Below are 27,452 nucleotides of genomic sequence, written 5' to 3'. Positions count from 1 at the left end.
AACCAGCCACCACCTTATTCTACTGTATCTGTTGACAACAGGCCAGCGACCATCTATGCACCAAAACTTTTCATTATCGCATGTCATCTAAAAATAAAGTGCAACGCTATGCACGCGCGTGTTTATCAGACAGGTAAAAAAGCTCCATGTTAAATTGTTAATGCTAACGTAATTAATTAATTAATTATCACTGCTCCTTATCGGGGGTTTATTTACATGTCTCGCTTGGTCATTGCATTCGTTATTTTTACTTCATTAAAAATCCTTTAAAAAAAGGTAGAAAACAATACATCGTTTATTTCGTATAATAATGGATGATGTAGGCCTAGGGAACAACAGAGGAATGTGGACTTGAAACAAGGTACTGTCTGAATAAAACAAGGGGAGAATACTCCAGTGGCAAGTGGACAACAGGGGAGGCAAAAACAGCACGGGAGTGTCAGTCTAAGGAACCAACTTAGCACAAGTTTCCAGACCAGTTATTAGAAAATATTTCAGGGCTATTGAAATGTGTAGTTATTAAAAAAACAGGAATATTTCAGGGCTATTGAAATGTGTAGTTATTAAAAGAAAGGAATATTTCAGGGCTATTGAAATGTGTAGTTATAAAACAGGAATATTTCAGGGCTATTGAAATGTGTAGTTGTTATAAAACAGGAATATTTCAGTGCTATTGAAATGTGTAGTTGTTACATGTACAAGTGCAATTGTTTTTGTTTGCAGATAAACTCATCTTTATATCTACCTAAATTTTTTTTAAACAACTCTGTGTGAAATGAAATGATAAGTTATTGTGATGGGATTCATAGAAAATAGCCTGAATCTGGCACTAAAATGTGCTGTTTGGAATGTCTGTAAAAATAAATAGCAATTGTTTATTTATTGTTTATTAAACACTGTCTCCCACGTTCCCATAAATAGTTAAAGCATAAATCTTTAAAAAAAAATGACCAGAAATAAACCTGAATAATAAAACGGTCTTTTTAAACATGAGCTTTAGAACATACTAAAAGTTTGGCAACAAAGACATGTAACTCAATATCACAGAAGTTTATTTTTCATAAAAACTATAGCATAATAATAATCAGATCCTATCATTTAATTTGGTAATGGTTAAATAAGATAAAACATTTCATTTTCAAAATGTTTAAATTCCAGCATCTTAGTTATATTACTGCAAAAGCAGGTTTCAAAATAAACATATACTTAAATTACAAATTACTTGTTTAAATTTAACAACACAATTACTTCAAATATAAATTTTAAAACTAATTAAATAACATGTCATCAAGGAATGGACGGATTCAGTTGAGTGCACAAAGTTTGTTTTCTTCAAAAAGAAAACTTATATAGGCAATTTATACCAGGAATTTTAGTGTGTTAATGTTGTTTATTCCAATACTGACAAAAAAAATATAATGGATGGCTCTTTATATGGCTTAACTTGAACTTATTAATTTCTTCAACAAGCTTAAGATTAAGTCAAATATTTTGTTACTATTTCAAGAAGTAAACATTTTCATGTGTTTGTTGATACAATGAGAAAGCGAAAAAAATAATTCTTAAATTAATTACGATATGAAATCAAATTCAAATTATAAATGTGTGCATTGTAACAGTAAAGTTTAAATAACTAAATTGTTTTTATGCTGTTTAGCAATTTGCCAGCAATTTCAAACATTTACCATAATAGATCTTCTACTGTTAAAAAGTGAATGAACAGATAAAGCAGTAATTATAAAACAAGCCTGTCATCCTCCAGGAGTGTGGGGGCAGATTCACCATAGCCACCCATCATCAGATTGGCTCCAGTGCTGGCTCCAATACTGGACAGCTGAAAACAGAACAAGTAAAGTCAGCATTAGTGGGATATCCGTATGGTTGTTTAAAATTTTTGTTCTAAATGGACAAAAGACTTTCCTCCCTGGTAGTTGTAATGATTAGAATATATTTTATCACAACGAAATAATGAGTTTTGAATATATTTCACTCAAATAAAGTGTGCTTGTTTTTTTTTAAATAAATGTAAATAATTTCTTTAGATAAATCATAACTCTTATCTATGCTGCAACATACCAATGTTTTCTTTTTTCTGTTTTACTATTAATGTTTTTATTTTTGTGACTTTTTTAAAAGTTTATAATAATTTTTTTAAAACATGACTTTTTTTTTTTAAAAAAAGCCTTGGTTATGTCCCTTTATTAAATCAAAAGATATCAAAGTTATAAAAACCTGTACTGTACATAAGCAAAGCTGGATGGTTATTTACCTGATCTAGACACTGTTTTTTGCACTCCAGCAGTCTCTCAAGGTCCTTCCACATTTTCATCTGTTTCATGTTAGGCTCATGGTTTTCTCGTACTGTCTTCTGCCTCTCCCTTAAGCCCCTGCTCAAATTTTCCTGTTCTTGAATCTTCTTAGAGTAGACCTCTCTGGTGAACAAAAATAGAAAAATGTGACTTAAATGGAAAATTCTGTACTTTTTAAGACATAATGTTAAGACATAACATTTTCCAGCATTCTATGTCAGAGCTATTCTTTCTTAATACAAGCCAAACAAGGATTAGAAAGTAAAAAAAATAATAATAATTTGTTCAAAGGCAAGTAACCTCTCCCCATAGGTAACACTTGCAACGGAAACACCAAAATTCTATTAATAACATTATTTTAAATTTTAATAATCAGTCAGAAAAATACTACAAATTACAAACTCTCTAGTCAAAAGTTTACAAAAAAAAAGTACTGGCTAGTAACTGATTCAAAACTTGTTCAACTTAAATACTTTAAAGAATAACAATCAGAACACAGTTTCAGCCATGAAAAAAAATGCATCATAATTTTTTAATAAAGCAGAGAGCTTTGATAGAAACTAAATAAGGAGGACCAAAAACACAGGAATATTATTGTTTGAAGTTGATTGAAATGGAAAAACAAAAACACAAAAAAAAACATGGAAGAATGTCATAAATGACATGCTCCACAGGGAGTTGAATAAAGAGCAAAGAATAAGAGAACTGTACCTAAAAGTTTTCTTCTTCTCTTGTGCATCAGCTGAGACATAGGCTTTCATCTCTGAGGCCACTCTTGCTTGCTGGACCTGCAGGATCTATGACAGTAACACAGAAATAAATGTATACATCCTGCTAAACTGGTTTTTCTGACACACAAAAATAAAGGACGTTATCTTTCTAAACTGTTCCTATTAGGAATTAAGGGGACAAAAATCTGTTATGACTTTGTAAAATCAGTCATACTGGAACTTAAATATCTTAAACAATGAAATTTTAAGCCACGCACATAATACACTATGGGACAGAGTGGCCTAGTGGTAGAGCAGAGGCGTAGCGACCCTTCCCGGCGCCCGGGGACAAACTTTTTTATTTGCACCCCCCCCTCAAGATTTTGATTTGCACCCCTCTCAACCTTTCGATTTGCACCCCCCCTCTCAAGATTTCGATTTGCACCCCCCCTCAAACTTTCAATTTGCACCCCCCTCAACCTTTCAATTTATTTTTCTGGGTACCTAACTCACGTTAGGGTAAGTAAAGGTGGCTGGGCATAGTACTGACCACATGATCCCTACACATGCTGAGGTCACAGAAACAAGTGAACTCTATTTAACTTGCCCTGTAGACCGTCAGGTTTGAAAGGGAACTTTTCTTTACTTTTACATAATACACTACACAGCTAACCTTCATCATACAGTTAAGGTAATGGTATCTTGACTCTTCAGCTCTGCATTCTTCCTTGTAACCTTTAACCTCTTGCTGTAGTTTACTCATGTTGCTATCAAACCCTGCCTGCTGTCTCTCATACACCTGTTTCTTGCTCTCATACTCAGGGTTCAACTCCTGTGACATGAAATACAACATAACATCTGCAGATAGTACAGGTGACTTGTCAATAAACTACATTATTTAAACTAGCTGTTTAGTAAACAAACACATCACTGAACATGAAATTATTTTTTTTTATTAATAATTGTTTTAGATTAAAAGGATGATTAAAAATAAAATGGTAATTATAAAGTATAAAATTAAGTATTTTGTTAACATAATGATACAATCTAATTTTCTGTAAACATGAGAATGGTATTTGTTACAAGATGCTTATGTGTGTAAAATAATATCTAAACAAGCTCCGTCAAGCTTAAATGATCAGAACATTACATTATGCCTCACAATAACTAGCAATACTTTGTTTAAAAGGCTAAGAATGATAGCTACCATTGCTGGTTAGCAAAACTTCAGTAGCTTACTCTGACTTTTTCCCTCAGAGGTCTGATCTCACGCAGGATGGGAGCTAAGGTGTTTCTTCTATCAGCAATCTCGGCATGGAGTCGGCGAACCATCTCGGACATGTCGTCCAGGGTGCGCCCCTTCATCTCGTCCAGCTCACTCTTCATGCTGGAGACTTTCTCCAGCTCTTCCTGTGTCTCTCTGTAGCCTGCCACGCCTTTCTTCTTCTCCAGCACTGACTGTGAAACAATGTTACATGCATTACTACTATCTCCTATATGGCATCACCAGCTTAACAAAAGGCCATGCAATCTGAACATGATGAAGTATCTCATTTCTTTCACATATGTTGCTAGCCATGTGATCCATGGGTTACCACCAGGGTTACACTTCTTCCCAAGACCACATCTCATGTGCATCGCACCACCTGGTTTGGATATGTCAAGGGATGACCTACAGTTTCAAAGATGGGTATAGAACTCATGACTTTTGGGTTAACAAGCATGTGTTCTACCACTCCACCATGCTCTCTCATTTATTTGTTTCTATACAATACAACAAATGCTATTAACAATACAAACATTCCACATATGATTACCCATGATTATGATTACCCATCAACACATCATTCTACATCAATACCACTAACATTACACCAGTTTTCACATATGACAATTACTATGACAATTACTAAGTAACAACAGTCAGAAAATAATAATACCTTTGTCTTATAACACTACAACAACAACCAAATCGCAGTACAATTATTACCCTACACTCCAACACCAAATATATACATCCATTAATCAAACAGACGATTAATTAATTAAAATTTTGTTAAGAAGACATACCAGTTGTCTGTTGATGAGCTCATTGCGCTGTTTTAGGATTTCTTCAGTCCTTGACAACACACCAGCCTCAGCCCTCAGTTCAGCCAGCTCAGCACGTTTCTTCTTATAAACTGTACTCTTGCTGCGCAGCTTGTTCACATAGCGCTTGAACTGTGGGGAGGTCATTATATATTACTGTCATTCTTGGCTAGTAGTTGACAGCAGTAAAATAAATTGTGTACAGCTTAAATGGAAAGCAAGCACAACTGGATATAAAAGGGTTTTGAGTTCAAACTGAAGCTAAAAAGTCTAAAAGGCGGATGAGGGGGTTTACTTTACACAACATTTTCAGGTTGACAATCACAGGCTCTCCAACACATCCCAATATTTGGGTTAGAACAAAAGGTAAACTAAAGTTCCTTTTTTGCACCTGCCCATCCATGGGGCAAGTGAAGTAGGGGTTCATCTGTTTCTGTGACCACAGCATATAAAGGGATTGTGTGGTCAACACTATGTCAAGCAAACTTTGCTTTCCCTAACGTAAGTTAGGTATTTATAAGAGCTGGGTGGACTAATGAAATTTCTACTAAATAAACCCAGATTCAAACTCGAGACATTTTAGTTAACTGTCTAGGGCACTACCAGCCTTTGCCAGAACAAAATGCTACCTGGTACTATTGAATGTAAGCTCTTTTATGCTCTCACATCTTCAAGTAATCTATTATTGATTTACCTCATAAAATACAACAAGGCTTCAAATAAAATTCAGACTTACATCTTCACCTTTCAGCACTTCTGCCCCTTCCGCAGTGCTAACCACATCCCTTTTCTGCTCTAGCTCCCGCTGTATGTGGTTGAACTCATCCCTAATAGACCTCAATGTCTCTGCTGCTCCCAGCTTCTTGTGGGCTATGATGCCAGCCTAAATGAAACAAGAGTTAAAAGCTCAAACTAAATGAATCAAGAGACAGCTCTAATGGGAGATAACTACAGCCTAAAAAACAAGACTTAACAGCCTATAGAAAATGAGATTGAAGGGTAATATCTCCAGCCCAGATAAAACTAAGTAAAACAAGAACTAACAGCTCTTATGAACAATAAATTAAAGTAAAACAAAGTAATACTAGATTTAAATCAAGTAAAATAATGAGAATAAACACAGGCGCACTTGCTGTCTAAAGAGGGAGAGTTTGTCATCTGCTGGCTCCCCACTTCTCATTCTTTTTTCTATCAACTGGTTCACTTCAGCATTCAACTCAGAGATCTAGGCACAAAACAAGCAATTATTTGAATGAAAACTATTAGATCTTTTTTCATGTTAATTTTAATAGCGATAAAATTTTATTGGATTAATTTTTTTAAAGACACTGCATTAAATAAAATAACAAGAAAGATAAAGAAATTTATAAATGAAAAGGATATGTTTGTTACATATAATGAAGATCAGTTTATTTCCTCAGTAAAACATGAGCGATATAAAATCCCTGTTACCTTTGAATTTAGCTCTAAGAGATCATCGTTCCCCATGGCCTGAACTGACACAACCTTTTGAAGATTCTGTATCATTTTCTTCTTCTGAGTTATGTCTTTTGGCAACTGCTCTTTAACAATAAAGCCATTTGTTCTTGTTTCTTCCTCTAGTTTTTGTATCATGGCTAAAAGAAAGTTTTGGTTGTGTTATTTTAGATATCTCCTTTTATTAAATAGAGGAAATAATCTATATATATAATTCTCTTCATGGATACCATAGAAAACACTACGCAGCTTAGCCACCACCCTCATCCCCACCTGTCAGGTGAGCTGTGGTTCACCCCAAGGGTGGGAGGGAGGGCGGGAAGGGATAGTGTTGAATTCACAAATTATGAATTGCTGATAAGCAGAAAATAAAACAACAAGATGGTGACTTATACTATGTCGCGGGTCAGCTTGTAATTACATAATATATTAAAGAGAATTTAGTTTGAAGTTCATGCAACATCTGTTAAATAAGACAAAAGGAGCAATTTGTTTTTATAAAGTTATTTCTGTACTCACATGAGGGTGTTGCTCCAATACTAGCTTGTCTCATGTCCCTTAGCTGGGCCTCAAGACGTTTGATCCTCTGTTCTAAATGGGTTATCTGGGTAATGTAATTCATTTTTTAGGTTTAAAAATTGGTTGTAAATATGTAGTTGATACAAATATAGTCACAATAAAAATAAGTCTCATAGACTAAAACATATTAAAATGCTTGATTAAATTTACCATTTAAGAAAATAAAATACATTTTAGAAGAAAAGTTTTTCTCAACATACCGTGGTTTGTTGCTCCTGTTTTTGTACTGCCAGTTTCTTCTCTCTATCTCTTTCAATGCGCAAATTTTTGGCAACCGTCATCATTTTTGTAGAGTTGGGGTGGGATTCAACCTGTTGACATAGAACAAAATTTAAAATTTAAACTATATCATGGTCTTTACCCTATTTTTCTTGGTATACCACGAAGTTTCTAAGCTATCTCTCGTTATCCTTTAAGCTAATACAGTATTTTTTATTCTGTCATTAATCTAACCAATTACATACCTTCCTTCTTAGTCTTTCTATTCTCTTTATTAGTTGTTCTTTTTCTTCCTCCATGTTAGCTATGTCTTTCCTGATCTCTGAAGTGCTGAACCCTGAGTTTTTTAACTGGTCAAACTGTTTGTGCAGTTCTTTGAACTGTTCCATAAGCTCTTCATACTGTTTGAAAAAGTTAGCATTTTAAGTACTAGTAGATCATATGGTACACATCTTTTTAAAATTGTTCCCCTTTACACCCAATTTAATGGTATGTAAATGAGATCCTATGTTAGAAGTTCATACTTGTATTATTTAGTTTAAACCAACTTTAATAATGAACATATGCTATCCTTAGGTATGGCTAACCTTTTAGTAAATTAAGCATTGTATAAAATGTTTCAAATTCATATATTGTAAATAGAAATATAACATACATACAATAGCTGTTAAGCCAATTATTAAATGACAATGCAATGTAAAACTCAAAATGATAGTTCATAAAATACTAGATGTTTTATGACAAAGTGAAGCTAAATTATACAGCAGTAAGCACTGTTGTACCTTATACACTGGCAGTAGTATTCATGCCACCCACACCTTAAGTGTAATAGAAATAAATATTAAATAACTTATTATTGATATCGCTGTTTAAAACATGTATTTGCTTTACCTGCATGTAAATGCCATTAACCTCTTCATCTTGCATGATCTCAGCTGGTACTTCAATCTTCACAAGGAACTTTGCAAGGTAAGCTCTTTTCTGGAGTTCTGGAACTTTCTGTAACAGCCATTCAAGGATTGGGAAAAGTATAGGTTTTTCACCTTGCACAATTCCTGCCCGGAACTGGCTCCTGAAAGTTTTTAAAAACTGTTTAATATTTTTTCACAATGACTTACTTTTTAATAACATTATAACTGTAATGTAAAGTTTTTCTAAGATACGCTGAGGGTCAAAGGACACCAGTCGATTCCTATTAAAATAATGTTAAGCCACCATTAAAGCCAGATTAAATGAAGGTACTATCATATCACAGGAATAGCGCTAAACTGGAAGCCTCAAGGAAAAAGAAAGCAAGGAAGGAAGCCCAAGGGAGACGTGGAGGTGCACAATTATGGCGGACTGCCAGGAAAATTGCAGTTGACTAACAAAAGTGGAGGGAGTTTTCTGTGGCGGCACCATGTGTTTTGGGTAATAAAATGAAAGATGATGACTATGATATCATTTTATAATGTAGATCAAACAAGGCAAAGTCCAGTAGTGATCAACAAAAATTAAGACAATTCTTTTGTCAGATTATAAGCAATAAATATGAGGAAAAAATATAATATCCAACTACTTTTAAACAGTCTAGTGTAGATTAAATATTTAATTACAATAAATGCAATAACAAGATGATCAATATCACATTTTTGGATTAGCTTCACCAAACCAGTAATTTTAACCATGCTGCTTGGCAGTGTTATAAAACTTAAACACTACCCAAATCTTGTGGCTGGGTATGGTTAACCCAACATACCAGAATACATATATCACTTACATGTTAACATGATCAGGAGGCTTGTACTTCAGGACTCGCAGGACTTGGAAAATCCTTACTGCTGTTTGATCTGGTGCCTCTTCACGAATATCCATTTTTTGCTAACATAAACAGGTGAACTTTATAAGGTTCAACATACAAGCAATAAATAAAATTAAAATACATATAGGGGTAAACATGGAAAACAATATTATAGGCGTACACATCTAAACAAATAATATTTTTAACACACTGTGCAGGTGCACACAATAATCATTAGAACTTACAATAACTGCAGAGGCTCAAGGGAGGTTATACTATTTTTATTACACAACTATACAAATAATATTTTTATCACACCTGTGCAGGTGCGCAAATTAATCATTAAATACCTTAGGGTCAATAATAGCCAGGACATCATTTAAAACTTGCAGTAACTGCAGAGGCTCAAGGGAGTCAAATGATATGAGGTTATACGATTTGTTAAATGGTTCCTTGTTCAGTTCCTGAACAATAAACTTCATCTGCTCACTCAAGCTCATTTTCAATTTTTATTGAAAACACTTCATAACATACTGAAAATAAGATAAAAATCTGTTAGCATTTTCAGAATGCAACAACAAATATTTTTAGAATTTATTTGTAGATTAATAATTAACCCTCTTGAGACGCCCGGGCCGATCTATCGGCCGCCGGTTTTATAGCCAAAAAGACGACCGGCCGATCTATTGGCCGGGTCTCAGCCGTGATAGTAGAAGCCACGCGATTGGCTTTCTAGTATGATATCAGCCAATCAGATTGCTTCTAACTGTTATAGTACATATCTAGCACTTCAATGGCGACTTCCATTGAAAGTTTGCCTCATTTTTTTGTTTTTTATCGATTTTTTTTGTGCCGTGAGTCCTATCGTAAATTTTTTTGTCCAACAGTCCAGTCATCAAAATATACTAAAAATATACTTAGAAATTCTAATGTAGAAATAATAATCAGTAAATTAGTTCAGATTATTGAATAGATGTTTGTGTATTATTTAGATTAGCATTACAGAGTACAGAGAGAAAAAACGTATTTTTATACAAATTTACTGTAATTTAGTGATGTCAAATTTTTTTCGTGCATAAATTATGCAAATCAGAAAGCTCACATATATATATGTTGAGATTTTTATTAGATTTATAAAAATCATATTAGCTCATTCAATTTCCTAATAAATAATATAGAATCTATATTTTTATGCATGTAAAATAATTAGGGTAAAGGAGGGCGTTAAGAGCCACACTTTTTAGCACCTGTACATTTTTAAAGATTTCTACTAATCTAAGAATTTTTTAGTATTGAAAATATGGCACAATTATTCTAACATATCCTACACAATATAAAAATAATAACAAAGTGTATTAAATATACTTTAAATGGGTTTAATTGAACATTTATTGTCATACCCCCAAAATCAGCATTTGGGGTGAAAGGAGCCGGGCAATGGGGCAATAAGTATTATCTCCTAGTTTAGACTAACTCCGCAATAAAAATAATTAATTTCTAACCCCAAAATAGTTAATGCTGTATACACACACTTTAACTGATACTAGCTATCACTAGGCCCCAATGGGCCCAGTCTACAATTGATACAATTGCAGGTGTACATAGGGCCTAAGCCCTAAAGTCTAGTAGTTTACAGTAGGCACATTAGTATGCCTAGTGTGTAGCTAATATACTAGTGTGTAGCTGTCCAGAGGTAACATTCTTGTATGTAAAAAGGGGTGGTACTAACTAATCTGCCTTAATGCTTTCCCCTGATAAGCCATGTGTGCTATACATTACATAACATGACATGGAGGTGAGAAATGTTGAGGGGAGAGCAGTGGTACTGGTTTCCCCTTTGTTCTCCTTGCTGGACCCTGAGGGCCATAAATTACATAAGGAGATGCTATCTCTGGTTGGCTGAGATCTAAGAACTAAGTCCATGCTACCTACAAAGAGATAAGTTTTACTAGAATACCCGTCATCCCTTGGATAACTGTGGGTTTCGGGGGTCATCCATCAAAAAACATCACGTCTGTCACTCAGAGGCATAGCGAGCCTTCCCGGCGCCCGGGGACAAACTTTTCGATTTTAACCCCCCCCCCAAGATTTCGATTTTCAACCCCCCCCCCCCCTCAAACTTTTGATGTGCACCCCCTCCCCCCCCCCCCCCCCCCACTCAAACTTTCGATTTGAACCCCCCTCAACCTTTCAATTTATTTTTCCAAACCATTTTGGCGCCCCAACATACGTCCCCCCGCCCCCCCCCTTCACTCCCCCCCACCTCCCCTCCCCCCCCCCCCCCCGCCTCCCCTTTCCCCCCCCCCCCCGCCTCCCCTCCCCCCCCCCCCCCCCCCGCCTCCCCACCCGCCCCCCCCCCCTCCTCGCTACGCTACTGCAGTGTCACTTATCGTCACAAAAACAGCCCACATTCAAAAATATGTTTCTTATCTTTTAAAAACACCGAAAACACCGATTTCGGACTATCCCTTCATATACTGACGTCACATGTGACCTACTCAACTCTACTTCACCTGCCCAGTGTCCCGCCAAGTCTCAGACAACATGTTTTTATCGTTTAAAAAACGATTCCAGCCGAGCATGTCTCTGACCACACTATCCTTTCATATGGTTAGGACAAAGAAACAGATGAACTCTACTTCACCTGCCCTGTATCCTGCCAAGTTCAGATAGGCAACTTTATCATTAACATCTAAAAAAAAAAAAATTGAAAAAAAAAATCATTTTTTATCATTAACATCTAAAAAAAAAAAAAATTGAAAAAAAATATCATTGACATATTGGTCTAGAACCTGTACCACTCGCATGAGAGCGGACTACGCTACAAACTTAGCTATTTACTCCTGACGTCACAAATGAATTTTTATACTATACTTTGATGCAACTTGATTTCGAGCGTCTAGTCTAGAAGTAGTAACTTTCAAATTAAATTTTATCTTAAATTAGCCAAACAAAGATTTATATAAAATAATTAAGGCCTGAAATAGATTCTAGATGTATTAAGGCCTGAAATAGATTCTAGATGTAGAATTTACATTAAGTCTGGATTTAGAATTTACATTGAGTTTAGTGATCTAGATCATCTAGATCTAGGCTAGATTCATAAATTTCCTTCGACAGCTGATCTTTAGATCTAGAGAAATTTATTGTAAAACTAAATGAAAAAAGACAGTTGAAAATTGATATAAGTGTTGGAACGTAATAAATACAGCAAACGGACGTATTGTTAAAGTTATGACCGACAGCAAATTAGATTTAGAACGCGTTAAACTTTGGAATGGGAACACAATTTTCTTCGATAGACGCCGCCATTTTATTGTACTAAAGAGTCAACAAAAAACTCTGACGTCACTATCAAGGGACGTCACTATCCCCACAAAGTTTATTCAAAGTATTAACATTTTTTAAAAAATACGGTTAATTTAACAATGAATAAATCAATAAATTAATTAACGTCTTTAAATAAATTTGTGATTAACAGTCTGTCTGCATTAAAAAATTATTCTCTACCTACATACTATTTTACAGCTCTCCAGATAGAGCCGAACATATCAGGATACTTGATCAGGCAAACAAACAAACAAACAAAAAAACAAAAAAATAAATATTCAAACATGTAAACAAAGTTGACTTTTAGTAGTATATAGATGGTGGGTTAGATACAGGTGGGGGCTGGGTATCATGGGGGTGAGAAATTGTGAGGGGAGAGCAGTGGTACTGGTTTCCCCTGTTTTCTCCTTGCTGGACCCTGAGGGCCATAAATTACATAAGGAGATGCTATCTCTGGTTGGCTGAGATCTAAGAACTTAGTCCATGTTACCTACAAAGAGATGAAGTTTTATGGTGGGTTAGATACAGGTGGGGGCTGGGTATCATGGGGGTGAGAAAATGTGAGGGGAGAGCAGTGGTACTGATTCCTCTTTGGTCTCCACCCTGCTAGACCATGAAGGTCTTATATTACATAACATGCCACCCCAGATTGTCTGAGATCTGTAACTGTAATCCATGTTACCTACAAGGAGATGAAGTTTTATAGTGGGCCAGAAACTGGTGGGGGCTGGGTATCATGGGGGTAAGAAATTGTAAGGGGGGAGCAGTGGTATTATTGTATTTCTATCATTTAGACACAAGTCTGTTTAACAATTAATACATTTTGTGTTAACTATTCCTAAACCAGTGTCATATTCAGTGGTCTAATAAATGAGAAACTTGCACTTAGGGTTTCAAGAGCCACATAACAGTATCTGTTATAACTTTTCTAAACAGGCAAGCTAGTGGACAAAATTAATGTATTCATGTAGATTTGGTTATTATCTAACAAATAAAACCATTATGGTAATGATCAGTCAAGTTTTACTCTGATAATGATAAAAACTTTATAGCATGGTAAAATGGGACAAATGTCGGCCATTTTGTTTTGGCACCAACAATCACTGTGCAAAAAAAATTCACCAAAATAAAACTATTCTAGCCATAGCTATAAAAATAGTGTTAAAATGTACAACAACCAATGCTCTAATACAGGAACAAAGAATGGGCTTGAAAAACTCATTTGGTTTATTACAAAGTAAAGTTTCCCAAGTTATGTCTATTTGGAAAAAAAGTTCACAAAATGGTTTTATGGAGATGAGAAATTTTAGGGAAAGAGAAGTGGGATTAAATCCTGTCTCATCCTCTCCCTATTGGACCAAGTGAGTCATAAATTACATAAAATGAATCCTCTGCTTCTCTGTTATCAAAGAACACCAGTGGTTGTTACCTCAGAAGTAGATTAGCAGTGTTATTGGGGGTTTTGTGGGGGTGGGGTGTTGATTGGGGCTTAATACCACACGGCTCTTAACGCCCTCCTTTACCCTAGTTTATTTTTTTCAAAATTTTTTTGTGATGCAAGTGCAAAACTTGAAAGTAGGCTCCGTCTTCTTGGCACCGGCTCTCTAAAAAAGCTACGTCTTAAGTCGTCTTAAGACAATAAGAGGGTTAATTATTAATAATTACTAATTAGTAATTAGGCCTAATTATTAATTAATAATAATAAGTTTAGTAAAAGTTTAGTTAGTTAGATTAGATCTAAATCTACTTTGACAATTGTTGCGTTTATCAACTCAGCACAATTAGATCTAGCCTAGAATGTTCATGATTAGGTCTATTGATAATAATACTAATACAAAAGAACAGAAACTAAAATTTAATAGATCTACATGAAAACCGGTGAACGGTTATATTATTGTTTATGTTACCGTAGCAGAAGAATGCTAGACCATAAGTACCGGAAGTCAATTTAAAAATTGTAAATTATTTAAGAAAACAACTGTATTTAATACACATAAAATATTATTTAGATTTAATGCAATTATTAAAAGCCATTAGCCTATTATTTTAATGAACACATTAAAACAAATTTGTGTTTAAATCTTATATTTTTCTTTATTTACTTAAACTACATTATAAATTTTTAAAAACATTGTTAGCTACGTGTACTTCCTGTCAAAATGGCTCCCTCCAGAAACGTAAGTTCGTTACAAAACCGACAGCTGTTTCCTTATTTTTACTCTTAAATTATTAATTATTGCTGTCAAAGGAAATAATTTCTATTCATAATTCGACTCTGCTCGATAAGTTTATTTGTAAGATATATTTGCGCACATGTTTTGTAAATTTAAGAGGGTGGTACTGGTTTTTGCTGCATTGACTATTTGACTTCTCTGTCTCACCGGACTCTACTCTTCAGTCTTCACCATCACTTACCTAGTTCAAGCTTGCTCTAGGTTATAGAATTTAGAGCTAGTCACCTAGTGAGTATGTTTAGACATAGTCATACATAGATAAGCCTAACGCAGAATTATTAGGCAAAGCTGCCTACCTGCAAGTACTGAGTAAGTAGCTAGGCCATTGCCGCTGCCGAGAAAATCGGACAAATCGGCTCTTCCCTACCCCCTGCATGTTTAACTCTGTTTTTTGCATGCTTTTATTGTGTTTATGTTAACATGTTATACATCATTCTGTTCGTAATTGAACAACCTTTTTAACTGTATAAGTTTGATTTCTTTATTATTTCAGACGTTGAAGAAATCGCCGATTTAATCGCATTTTTTACCCCCCGCGGCGACGTGCCGATTAGAGGGGAGGCTTTTTCACCTTTTTAAAAGAGGGGTGTTACTTAGAGTCTATAGACTCTTTGAGTTTTCGTACTACAACAGTGAAACTTGGTAGAAGAATAGATTAAATGTTCACGTATAACGCTCAAGGTTCTTGGGGAAAATATGTTAAATACTTTTGGAGATATCGAACGGCAAAGTTGAACTAAGTTATTTGGGCTATTAATGAACCGATTTTTAATTTGAACCTTGAGCTGTATTCCTGAAATCTCTACGTTTATTTATATGTATGATATGTCATATTAGGCCCTATAATAAGGACGTCTATAGACTTTGAAGTGGACCGAAAATCAAAACATGACGCGCCGACCGCTGTCCGACTGAACCGCTCGGCTGTGCTTCGAATCGCTGTGTTTTAAATATGGCGCGCTACAATTTTTTTTATAGACGTATCGAGTTTACGTACTACAACAATCAAATTTGGCAGACGAACAGATTTAATGTAGACGTACAACGCTCAAGGTTCGTGGTCAAAATAAGTTTAATACTTCGGGAGATATCGGATCGCAAAGTTGAACTAAGTTTCCCGGTCTATTATTGTACCTATTTTACATTTGAACCTTGAGCTGTAATCCCGCCGTTTATTTTAATGTATGACATGTATTATAACACTTCATAATAAAGCCGTCCATACATTTTAAAATCAAATGAAAATAAAAATTAACGCGTCGGCCGCTGTCCGACGGAATCTTGATCTACACATCGTGTAGCACAGTCGAGTGTGTGGTCACGTGACGCTATGCGGTTGATCCGATTGGATGAGACTATAAACAATTTCTAAAGATAGATACGTGTTCCTGTGTTTGACTCGTCGGGTATTGCTATTTTATATTTAAGTAGACAGGCTGTTTCATAACTTTGTCTTAAACCATTGAAACGGCAAAAAAAAAAAAAAAGTTGTAATAGTATTACTATTTACTATTCGTCAAAATTAATCTTCTTTAGATATTAAACCGGCCCGATCTAACGATGCTGATGTGATTCGCATAACGTTTCATTATTGTGTACATTACTTTTTCGTAAAAATGGCTGTAAAAAAATAAATTTAATTTTACCCCGCGCTCTTTTATTTCGGTTGACTAAAAAATTTTAAAACCCTTAACAACGTGGAGGTTACTAGCTTGCCAAATCGACCAAAATGGGATAGGTTGGGTATGGGGAGTCACTGACCATCCTACACGGTATGTAACACCGTACGTAACATCCATAGCCTCACCCCGCCCCCACTACTCCGTGACGCGACAAGCCGAGGGTCGGCGCCTTTGATGTTGTATAACACCCGTACGGTACCCGAGCGGCTCGCGGTGGTTTCATACCCCACCTCCCTCCCCTTCACTTTGTGGAGTTGATGTTACTAACCCTCGGGCATAGATCAGGAAATCTTGCCAGACTTTTGTCTTTAAAATTACATAATATTCGTCTGACACGTTCATCGGGTTGGCCGACTAGCCTATCTTGCCTCGTGTTTACGTAATACGGCAATAAAATTTGTTGGTCAGAAAACCTGGTTACCCACGTCTGATTGAACTATGTCTAGGCAAATACTGATGGTGATAAACGCCTCCGTGTTTAAGCAGACACAGAAAACTTAAAAAATGCCTAGCATCTACTACACACAGTCAAGCACTCAAACACGTGCTTTTTCCCCCAATGTAATAGGCCTATAGTAGTTTTGTAATAATGTTTGACCATTTTAAATATCACCATTAGCTTCAGCATATATAAATGTCATATTATAGATTAAAACAGTGTTTAATTTAAAGAATGACTTCTTATCACACGGATTATCAGATGTTGTAACAAAAATTGAAGGGGGGTATTACATAATCCATGAAATAAGTCTGTTATGTAATCAATAGACACTTTTTAAAATAGCATCATTGGATTCGGCATACAAAAATCTACAAAATATCATAAAATGACATCAATTGGTGAAGTCTGCTTGCTTTTATACCACTTTTAGTGAAAAACTCTTAAAAATATGGTCCATACCCTCCCAGTATTTTTCCTCTTTCAGGGTCTACCCCGGTTGTCTGAAAAAACTGCTGTTTTTTAATGACAAAAAAATTCATAACATTTTTGTTTATGGTCAGATTTTGAAAATTCAAACTGATCTGTAATCAGATTGACAGTCCCTATCCAAATATGTAACTATTATATTGTTTTACTGAAATTAAATTTTTGCATTGGCCTAGCTAGAGTAAGTTTGAACCCTCTGGCAGATGAGCTGGTGGGGACAACGATGAGCGGAAATATTTAATATAAGTCACAGATAAAGTTCATAGTTGTTTGCTAAAAGGAGGTCGGCATGGACAGGTTGGTTAAGCTGTGGTTGCTGAACCAATAAGTCCCAAGTTTGGTTGGACAAAGACTGAAAGCAAATCCAAAAAGAAAAGCAAGCTGAAATCGGAGTCAACTGCCTAAATGGCTCATAACCAGTTGACACATATACTTAAATTGTGTTAGTGATGGAATACCTTTCAACTCTAATATTAAGATCAAAAAAGAAAAAGTTTACTAAAAGTGTAAGTCATAAAGGAAAATAGTAGTTTTAATTACGGATTTTGAAAATTAAATATTCTGTTATTTCAAATACACCATTAAGTTCCTTAAGAGAACATTTGACACCACATTTAAATATCTAGCTTAATCAGTTGACGAGAAAAGAGAGAATTTTAAAATTATCATAGAATGGAAAATGACAGCCAAAACCACGTTCTTGCCCCTCGACCGGCATAACAGGATGTCGTGGACTTGTGTACATACTTTTTTAAATGCCGCCATGGTAATTGTGTCAACTTAGGTTATTTACTCACCGGAAAATAACAAAACAAGTAATTAAAAAAAGTCTAGTGACAATTTTAGCGCAATTTCCTTACGTTATCTAAAAATAGCTCTGTCTTAGCGTAAATCAACAGCAGGGTTAGTAAAACCATTGGTTAGTTATTAAAACGTTTTTTATTAATTTTTTTTCCAGTATTTTACATGTTTTATTTACAATAGAGTAACATGACTAAAAACCATTGCGCGCCTAGCTACAGAGCGTGATGTCGCAGATATTGAACGTGATGGCGCAGCTATAAAACGTGATGACGCGTGTGGTGTGGTTGCATAAAATGCCTACTAATTCGGTCCAAATTTTAATTAATTCAAAAAAATTTTTGTGACCAAACGAAAGGATATTTTTGAAAACTTTCTTCGGCAGTATTGTTCTAAATTATAGCAGGAATCGATTGGTGCATGTTTCAAGTCGCTAAGTGGTCTGGTTGCCGAGATATGGGCCAAAAACTGCATTTTTCCGAGGTTTTTTGGCTTTTCCGGGAAATCCATGAAAGAAACCCGGAATTTTTATGGCCTATGTTCATCCTCGTAACTTGCTTAACATAATTGTTTTTGTAACTAGTCATCGATATTGCTTCATTGAGGAGGAGATACGACTTAAAGCTGCGGACACACATCCATACATTCATCCATCCATTCCCAGAAATGACGAGTTAATAAACGCAATTCTCCAGAATGGAAATTGCGCTAAAAAAACAACTGGTTGATAATAAAACTAGATCTAGTAAAGGAAAATATACATTACAAATTCTACTCTACTTTTGGAAAAAGTAATCAATAATACTGTAAATATACATGATAAATATATCAATTATATATTAATTTACAGTTAATCGGGCCTCTTTCCTCGTTAGTCTGTCGTTTTTGGCGGCTGTTCAGTTTTTACGGAGAGTGCTCCACTAGAAATCCTCTCATTATTTACAACCAAAAATCTTGCTATTTTTTTCTGGAATTCTAAGGCATATTATCCATTTTATTAGCATCTTGCATTAAAATAATGATGAGAATTTGCTATATAAACAGTTTTTTCATTTGTCGTGGATAGGACCCCTAAAATAAACGTAAAAACCGTCAGAAAACTGTCAGGGTCAGAGGTCAATCCACCCATCTAAGCAACAAGCCAGGCTAGAAAAAAGCCACAAATGTAGGCCTATAGACTATAGAAGATGCCTATTAAAAATATTTTTATTTAGTAATATTACTCGCTAACTTGGAGGTGGGGTCAGTTGCTAACAACAATATGGCGTCCAGACCGGACGCATGACTTTTTTGGCCAGTTTCCAGTGACCTTTTATAAATTACTTTTAAAAATGTTTACCACTATCCAAATGGCAGGGTTTTCACTTTATAACAACAAACTATATGTGGCAGGGCTATATATACGGTATACCAGAAAAGCATTTCAAAATTTGCATTGGAGGATGAAGGCTATATTTAAAAGTTGGTTTCATTAAAAATACTAGAACTTTTTAAATATAAATTTCCGTAGTACAAAATTGATTTCCATACTGAAGCATTATTAGGTTTATCAGTCTATGAAAAAATAAATCAAATATTGTCAGCTGTTTTTTTATAAGATCGGCCAAGAAAATGACAACCAAATTTTTTTTTAAACTACGTGACCACTATTTGGTGTTCACTAGTGAGGAACTCTTGTGCATAGCCAGTTAAAAAGTCAAACCGGATTCATGGCTTTTTGTAGCTTCAAACACAAGGGTGGTTGTTATGGAGGGGTGTGTCATATCATAGCTGTTAGTGACTATCTATATATATATAATTCTCTTCATGGGGACCATGCGAGACACCACCAAGGCGTAAGTTCAGCAGACCATATCACTACCACCCCCACTCCTACCAGTCTAATTGGCTGTTTACTATTGGGTCGAATTAGGGGCAGATAATATAGTTTTTAAACGATTTGAAACTAAGGGAAGGTAATAATACGTTCTGCTTGATCTTTTGATTGTCGTCTGTAAACTATTGTCACGGATGGCTGCTTTCACTGGGGATGGGGGAGAGGAGTGGAAAGTGAGGGTGGAGATAATCATCCTTCACTAGCTACTGATAGTGTTTTACAGCAAAATATTTTCAGTCGCAGCATTGGTAGTGTCGTATTCACAAAATATGAAAAATAGGAAATAAAACAACTAAATAGCGGCGTATGCTATGTTGCAGGTCAGCTCGTAAATTTTAAATTAAGTAATTAAGTCTAAAATGAGCTAAAACCCTCAAAATTAGTGCCTAATGGATTAAATATGGATGTTTATTATTTAGTAGTCATGTTCAAATTGACAATTGAGTGCATTTTAGATTTAGTGAGAGTAACTATTATTTAGGCCTACTTGTTGAGAATTGTAAAAATTTTGGGTGTTTAGGTATAAATCTAAATAAGGGTGGTTGTGTTTTTTAGTAAATTTAGGCTACAAATTTTAAAAGCAATATGGTTTACAATAATAACGTCAATGCAATTTTTATCTTCTTAATAGGCTTTAAGTACAAATACTATAAGATAATTTACACAACAACCTCAAATTTTGTTACATAATTATTTGAATAGGCCTTCCTGTAGAAAACCTGTAAAGAAGGTTGAACTATTGTTGCAACAAGTTAAGGATGGCAAATCATATTGAATAATTAAATGTTATTTTCCAATTTCAAGTTTATTCAAAGTTATTTTTTTTTTTTAAAACATGTTGAAAACTGAGGTCAGAACATTCTATTAACTTCTACTTTATTATATTAAATGTGATATGTTTAACAGAATTAAAACCTGCATACTTCATACTAAATATTTTTACTTGTTATAAATACTACCAATTGAATACATTACAACCTACCCACATATATCTAAAATGTGTAGGCATTTAATTAATAATATGCTGATTTGCACTTTCTGAATAGATAATAATACATTAAAGTATTAACAAATTCCATGTAAACACACATTTGTTTATATCTTAGGCCAAGAGATTTTTTAAATTAAATATTCAAAGTTGTGGAACTCAGGCATTGTGGCTTGTTTAATTGTTCAGGAAAATAAGCTATGGCATTTTAGATTGGATTAGTTAATTAGATAATCTTGATACAAAAAAAAAAATCATTTAATACCTTGATACAACAACTTTGTGTCACCTCTGACACATCCAGGCCTTTTAGGGATAAAATTGATGAGATTAATATGAGATTGATGCCATTTTTACAAGCACTTAAAAAACTAGGGTGACCATAATACAATAAAATTGAAAGTTGACAAACCAAACAGCCTACTGATATATAAAAAAATTTCATATGATCAATCTCATGTAAACTAAAATAAATAAAAATACATTTTAATACCATTCTAAAATGTTATTGCAGTTCTCAGTTAACATTTATTTATATAAAATAACAAATTTCAAAATATTGCATTTTGAAAAATAATTTCTTTTGATAAAATTATACAAATTACTTTCTTTTTGTTTGCTTTATGAATTTACAAATAAATGTTGAAAAAATGAAAACACCATAATTATTAAAATTGTTGTTTAATTGCTGACATTCTAAATAAAATTGTTTATTGATGTTTACATAACCATTTCAGAGAAGGTCACTAATACCCTGGGTAAATAAGGGAAAATGATGTCCAGTTGGACTGAGTTTTATGTCAAGTTGGGTTCAGTTGCATTTGTTTCAATATAATTTTATTACTGTTGAATTATGTTGAATTGTTGGATTTCTGCTTGTTTAAAGCTTGAGTTTTGTAAATGTTTCGATACAAACCAGGATTTGATTTAGTTTTCTTAGCAATTTGTTTGTGTAATTTTAGATAGACATTAATTTTATAGGTAGTTTTCCTGTTATTATTAGTTTAGGTTAGAGTTTAAACCTGATTTAGTTTAAACATGTTAAATTTAGAAAAACAATCTTAACTAATCCCACCTCTTTTGTTTTTAAATATACAGAGTAAACTGATACATATCTCATTAATATGTACTATAGATCTAAACTAATATTTTTAGAGTCAAATTATTTGAGATGATAATGGTTGTTATTATTGTTTGTATGTTGACTTTTAGCAAATCTGTGAAAAATGTTTCAGGGTTCAATTGATGACAAACCAGTCAAAATTGACAAATGGGACTCTGGAGCTTTGAAAAATTGTTTAGATGATGCTGCTAAAGTGGTAATTTTTGTTTTAACGAAGTTAATTACAATTAGAAATTACATTTTTTTTTTAAATAAAAGGTGAAATGCAGTTGTTACCTTACTTTATTATGGATGTATATTAATATGATATTCATGTTTTTTTTTAATAAACTATTTTTAAAAAGTTAACTTTTTTTTTAAAAAACTATTCTTAAATATTACTTAAATATTACTGTAAAATAATTTTAAAAATTTATTTTCAGGTTCTTGTGGATAAAATGGGGTACACGCAGTGCCATATGCTTATGAATGGCAGACTGATAATATGTACAATAGCTATTGCATTTGCAATGTTTGCTCTTGTGTGGGACTACTTGTACCCTTTCCCTCTGTCCAGAACTGTCCTTTTGATTTGCGTCATATCGTATCCTTTCTTTAAAATACACAGTTTGAATTCTATAAATGTACCATATAAAGTAGTTGATTAGAGAATGTTAATAAGGCTTTTACCTTATGTATAGATTATAAACATGATTTAAATATTTTATTCTATCCATTTTGGCACTGGTATCAATAGTAAGCTTATTTTACAAAAATGACTCGCACAGAAAAAAAAATTAAATATCAATACAAAAACAATCTTTGTAGTAGTAGTCTTACTTGAGCTAAATCAATTTTGTCAACTCATTTTAACTTCTTTAACCAAAGTCCATAGATATTTTATTTTAATGGCCATTTTAACAGTCTACCTGACTTACATTGAGAAAGGGATTTTCCTTGTAGCTCTAGAGAAGGACAGAGCTAGGATGGAGCCAGACAACAAATGGACATTGCAGTCAACGCTACGAAAGTATGTTTTCACTTTTTTATCTACCAGCATTGATGTATGCTAGGGACAGTGTGGTCATATTATAGAGAGCTTGACTGTTAACCCGAAAGTCTCGAGTTCGGATGTTGAGTTTGAGTCTGTAGGACGTATTATCATTATCTTTGTTTCAAGTATTTATTAAGCATGCTTTATGTTTCAATTTTTTTTAACAGGGTTTCTTATCTAGTTATCAAGTGAATTATTTTTATCTTGTACCTGTTTGCAGTTTAACTATAAAGTTTATTTAAGCCTGCTGTGCTTGTTCTTCCAATGTATACTCTTTTAATGAAAATTAAACAAAATGTTTCCAACACCTTTCTATATAAAATAATCACTTGTCAGAATAATAATTTTTTTAAAATCTCATAAAAAACGTTTTAATAACAAGCTTTTATGTACTAATGCACTAAAAAGTAGAAAATAAATTATAGACTGCTATTTAAATAACTATAAAGTAGTATCTATTGGATACCTTTACTAATGTTTAGGAAGAGACCCACGCTTTTCTTTATAGTTATTTAAATAGTAGTGTATAATTTATTTTCTACTTTTTAGTGCATTAGTACATAAAAGCTTGTTATTACAACGTTTTTTATGAAAAAATTTTTAGTACTTTACATGCTTTTATTTACAATAGAGTTTCATGACTAAAAACCATTGCGCGCCTATTGAAACGTGACTACGCGCTATTGAACGTGATGACGCGTGTGGAGTGGTTGTGTAGATATGCCTACTAATTCGGTCCAAATTTTAATTAATTCATAAAAAATTAATTAGGCCTCCAATTAAGTCAAATTTAATTTTAGATTGCATTGTCTTCATGTCTTGACCCACGTGCCAACTGTGAATGGTATCTGTCAAGTAGAAGTGTCCGAATTTTCACTCCGGCGTTTCGATCTAGACAGACTGACGACAGAGGAAGTGAGTTAAATAAAAGCTTGTAAAAACCACTTATTCCAATCTTGCAGATATGATGACACATACCACCTCACAATGTCATACACTGATGGAAAAACTCAAGAGGAGAGGTCCCAGTCAATCTCCAAGTGTGTCGCCAACTTCTTTGATGAGAAAGGCACATTCTGCCAGGATTTGTTTCACCCAGTCATTGAGAAATTGAAGCAAGACTTGTCTAATGACAAGAAAAAACAATAATATCTATATTTCCATTGTTGTCTTTTAGCATCAAACTCGAGGCTTCATTGTATGGGTGGGATTTTATTTCGCCTTTTTGCATTTATTTATTTCATAGCTCTGATTGATATCTTTGAAGTTAAGACCACATAATTTTAAAATATAGATTCCCTGATTGATGTTTACAGTGTGATATTGGTTCTAGAATATAGTTCAAGTTCCAGTACAATTAGGTTATTGTTTTTAAAATTTTCATTTGATATGATCTAACAGTCTTTTTTTTTTTTTTCGTTGCATTGCTTTGTTAATTTTTTTTAAAGTCACTGCTGTTAACCATTAGTCACTTATTCTACAATATATATATATATATATATATATATATATATATATATATATATATATATATATATATATATATATATATATATATATATATATATATATAGGAGAGTATACAGAGAGCTGATTTTTGCCTTTGTTTATTTGTTTTGTATTTTTTAAAGGGTATAATGTAGGAAAATAATTCAACCAGAAAATAAAATCTTGCTTATAATAATTACCATTAAAAATTTAAATATTTTTCTCAGTTTTTGCCTGTTTTTTTTATTGATAAATATATGACTTTGCTAAATTATCACAAAATATTAACAAAAGAACTGCACTGTTAATAAGTTAAAGAAAAATAGGCCCAGAGTAAACAAAGCTGCATCACCTTCCAGGTATTTAGTACATCTGCTTGTATGGACTCATAAGTAAGTTATTTTTCCAAAGATAAAGCTGTTGTTGAATGTAAGTTTTGAAAAGTATTACTAATGATATTTTAGTTAATCTAAACAAATATTGAATTGATTTTTTAAAGCATGAAAGAAATATTTTCTAAATTTAAAAAACAAGCAGTTTCAACACTATTAAAATTCATAATGTAACCGACATCTGTTTTTATTTACTGATGCTCATTTAAAATCAAAATGTATTATTTTCTTATGTTCTATAATGTTTGTATCTGTGCTGTTATAGAATGAAGTAAATTTGAATTGATGGTTTCTTGACATTCTTTTTTTGACCATTCTTTTAAGACAACTGTTAAAAACTTCACAGTCTAATGATTTAGCAACCATTTTGGTGATGGTGATCATTTTTCTTTATATTGGCTTATGGTCTTTTCTTATATATTTTTTGTACAAAAAAATATATATACTTTTACATAACAATGTAAAAATGTGTGTTAACATATACTTATAAGCACAAATCTCAGAGGTGCCTCAAGCCATTTTATCAAAATTTCTTAGTATGGTCATCGAGTTCATTTTTACCTTTTATCAATATACTTATTCATTAAATGAGGTTTCTTTTAGATCATTAAATGGTAGCTTATAGTATAAAATGGTAGCTTATAGTATAAGCTACAGGAGAACAATTCACAATATTAGGTTTATTATAATTTTAATGCTGCATGTTGTGTATATCCTTCTTTTGTGTGTCAGTGAATATGTTCTTGAAAACTCTTTATATCTTGTAAAAGGATCATGAGATGCTTTGACTACACTAAATTAGAACTTACCACCATTGCCCAATGTCATGATTTTGTTTTGTGAAATAAAATGCAGTACAATATTAATGGGTTTATTTTTACTTTCTCATATATGAAGTAGGCCTATAGAGAAAGTATTGTAATCTTGCACAAAATCAAAATTTTCCAAATCTCGTAGTTTTACACCTCCCTGGGTTGGAAAAAACTTGTTTTACAAATTTGTCTACATGTCTGTCTGTGAACACGATAACTTGAGTACCATTTCAGCTATGTTGACAATAGTTCATATATAAGTATTATATCAAATTTGTAGTTCCGTATCAACTTTTCAGTTATTTCCAGAAACTAGAACTTATTCTACTTTTGGTTTTTCAAAAGCCTATACCTTAAGTACTGTTTCTGTCAGAAGAAATTTCACATGTATGTAGAATATCTATATTTTTTTTGTTTTCTGACAAATTTTCAGTAATTTCTCTTGAATGGAAGTAGTACTTTACCCTAATTCCAATTTCTAAAAAAAACAGGAATTTATTTTTAACTTGATTCCTCTGTATTTCTTTATAAAGTACTAATGCTCCATGCTGTTGTGCAGATTATTTACTGTTCATTTGGTGAGCAATTCTTTTTTTCTGCTAGATTCTATTTAAAAAATTTAAGTTTTTGAAAATTGATTTTTAAAAATGTCTGCACTGGAGTTGCCATCCCTATTAGTGTGATCTAAGAATATTTGAGAAAGCTTAGGGGAGGTCACTCCCACTTTATTCTATTATACAGCAAAGAATTCTGTGCTGTTTGTATTTGTTAAACTGAAATATTCCATTTAAAAATAGATGCACTCAATTGTTTCCAGAAGTTTTTGAATAATCTGTTTTTGAACTTCTGATTGTAGGGCTCTCTCTATGTATACAATAACATATTATGTAAAAGTTTATTATAATTAATGGGGGATTCATTATATTAATACTCATTTTCAGACCGAAGCAAGCACTACTTTACTGTTAACTCTTTTATTGAACTCAGATTCCTTTACTTGCTAACTGTACAACACAGCCATATATTCAATCTTGACCTTTTACTTCCATTTTATCCGATCCCCAGCTATTAATTTTGCCGTCTCCCAAGACATCCCTGTTGACTTTAGTTCTTCGAGAAGACTCCGCCTCCAGGTCTGTCTTGGGCGCCCTCTTCCACTTTCCCTGGGAGTTCCACTCAAGCGCTTGGCGTGCAACATTTGGGTGAGCCTTTCATGGCGTGTGTCCCACCCAGCGCCACTTCCTCATTTCCACAGTCATAGGCTCCTGCCTTGCTTTCCTATGAGGATAGGTTTCTTTTGGGACAGTTGTTTTTGGGCTGTGAATTTAGTTTTCCTCGGTTGAAGAAGGGGCGTCAGCTCTGTAGCTTCCTTGCGGATTTGGCTGCATTGCGTCATACTACTAAGTGGAGCCCTGGTTCTTCGGAGGACTGGATTAATTTCAGATTTGGCTTCGGTTTCTGTAACTATACTTTGTTCTATGTGGACGAGTAGTTAGCCCATTGCACAACCCCCAACCTGGAGGACCAGATCTGTCCGACTTGGTTAGACCTGCCAGGAGGCTCCCGCCAGCATAGCTCTGGGGGTCGCTGGGGCACACAAGCCA

The 27,452-nt window shown here is 33.8% G+C and overlaps 2 protein-coding genes across 3 annotated transcripts; one reads left to right on the top strand and one right to left on the bottom strand.

Annotated features, from left to right (window-relative positions):
- Positions 1 to 1,054: 1,054 nt before the first annotated feature.
- On the bottom strand, positions 1,055 to 14,441 carry LOC131956850 (intraflagellar transport protein 81 homolog). 2 transcript variants are annotated; one of them, XM_059321464.1, is made up of 16 exons: positions 14,399 to 14,441; positions 9,512 to 9,694; positions 9,141 to 9,241; positions 8,273 to 8,453; positions 7,627 to 7,782; positions 7,363 to 7,473; positions 7,103 to 7,187; positions 6,560 to 6,723; positions 6,237 to 6,332; positions 5,844 to 5,990; positions 5,090 to 5,239; positions 4,259 to 4,477; positions 3,693 to 3,851; positions 3,021 to 3,106; positions 2,270 to 2,432; positions 1,055 to 1,834 (listed from the first exon to the last, which is right to left on the bottom strand). In XM_059321464.1, the coding sequence occupies exons 2-16, from the start codon at positions 9,659 to 9,661 to the stop codon at positions 1,736 to 1,738; spliced, it is 2,067 nt and encodes a 688-aa protein (XP_059177447.1). In that variant the 5' UTR covers positions 9,662 to 9,694; positions 14,399 to 14,441; the 3' UTR covers positions 1,055 to 1,735. The 2 variants fall into 2 exon arrangements, with proteins under 2 accessions (XP_059177447.1, XP_059177446.1); XM_059321463.1 differs by having other exon boundaries at positions 14,360 to 14,405.
- Positions 14,442 to 14,621: 180 nt separating this feature from the next.
- Positions 14,622 to 24,604, top strand: LOC131956839 (signal peptidase complex subunit 2-like). The gene is made up of 5 exons (XM_059321449.1): positions 14,622 to 14,668; positions 22,236 to 22,319; positions 22,546 to 22,706; positions 22,998 to 23,132; positions 24,119 to 24,604. Exons 1-5 carry the CDS (start codon positions 14,651 to 14,653, stop codon positions 24,303 to 24,305), a joined length of 585 nt encoding a protein of 194 aa, XP_059177432.1. The 5' UTR covers positions 14,622 to 14,650; the 3' UTR covers positions 24,306 to 24,604.
- Positions 24,605 to 27,452: the final 2,848 nt, after the last annotated feature.

Source organism: Physella acuta, unplaced genomic scaffold (assembly GCF_028476545.2).
Source record: "Physella acuta isolate Inbredline_101_S28 unplaced genomic scaffold, ASM2847654v3 ptg001179l, whole genome shotgun sequence".
In the NCBI taxonomy this organism is placed as follows: domain Eukaryota; kingdom Metazoa; phylum Mollusca; class Gastropoda; family Physidae; genus Physella; species Physella acuta.
The sequence above is the reverse complement of the archived record's forward strand: the minus strand, read 5'-3'. Positions and strand labels throughout refer to the sequence as shown.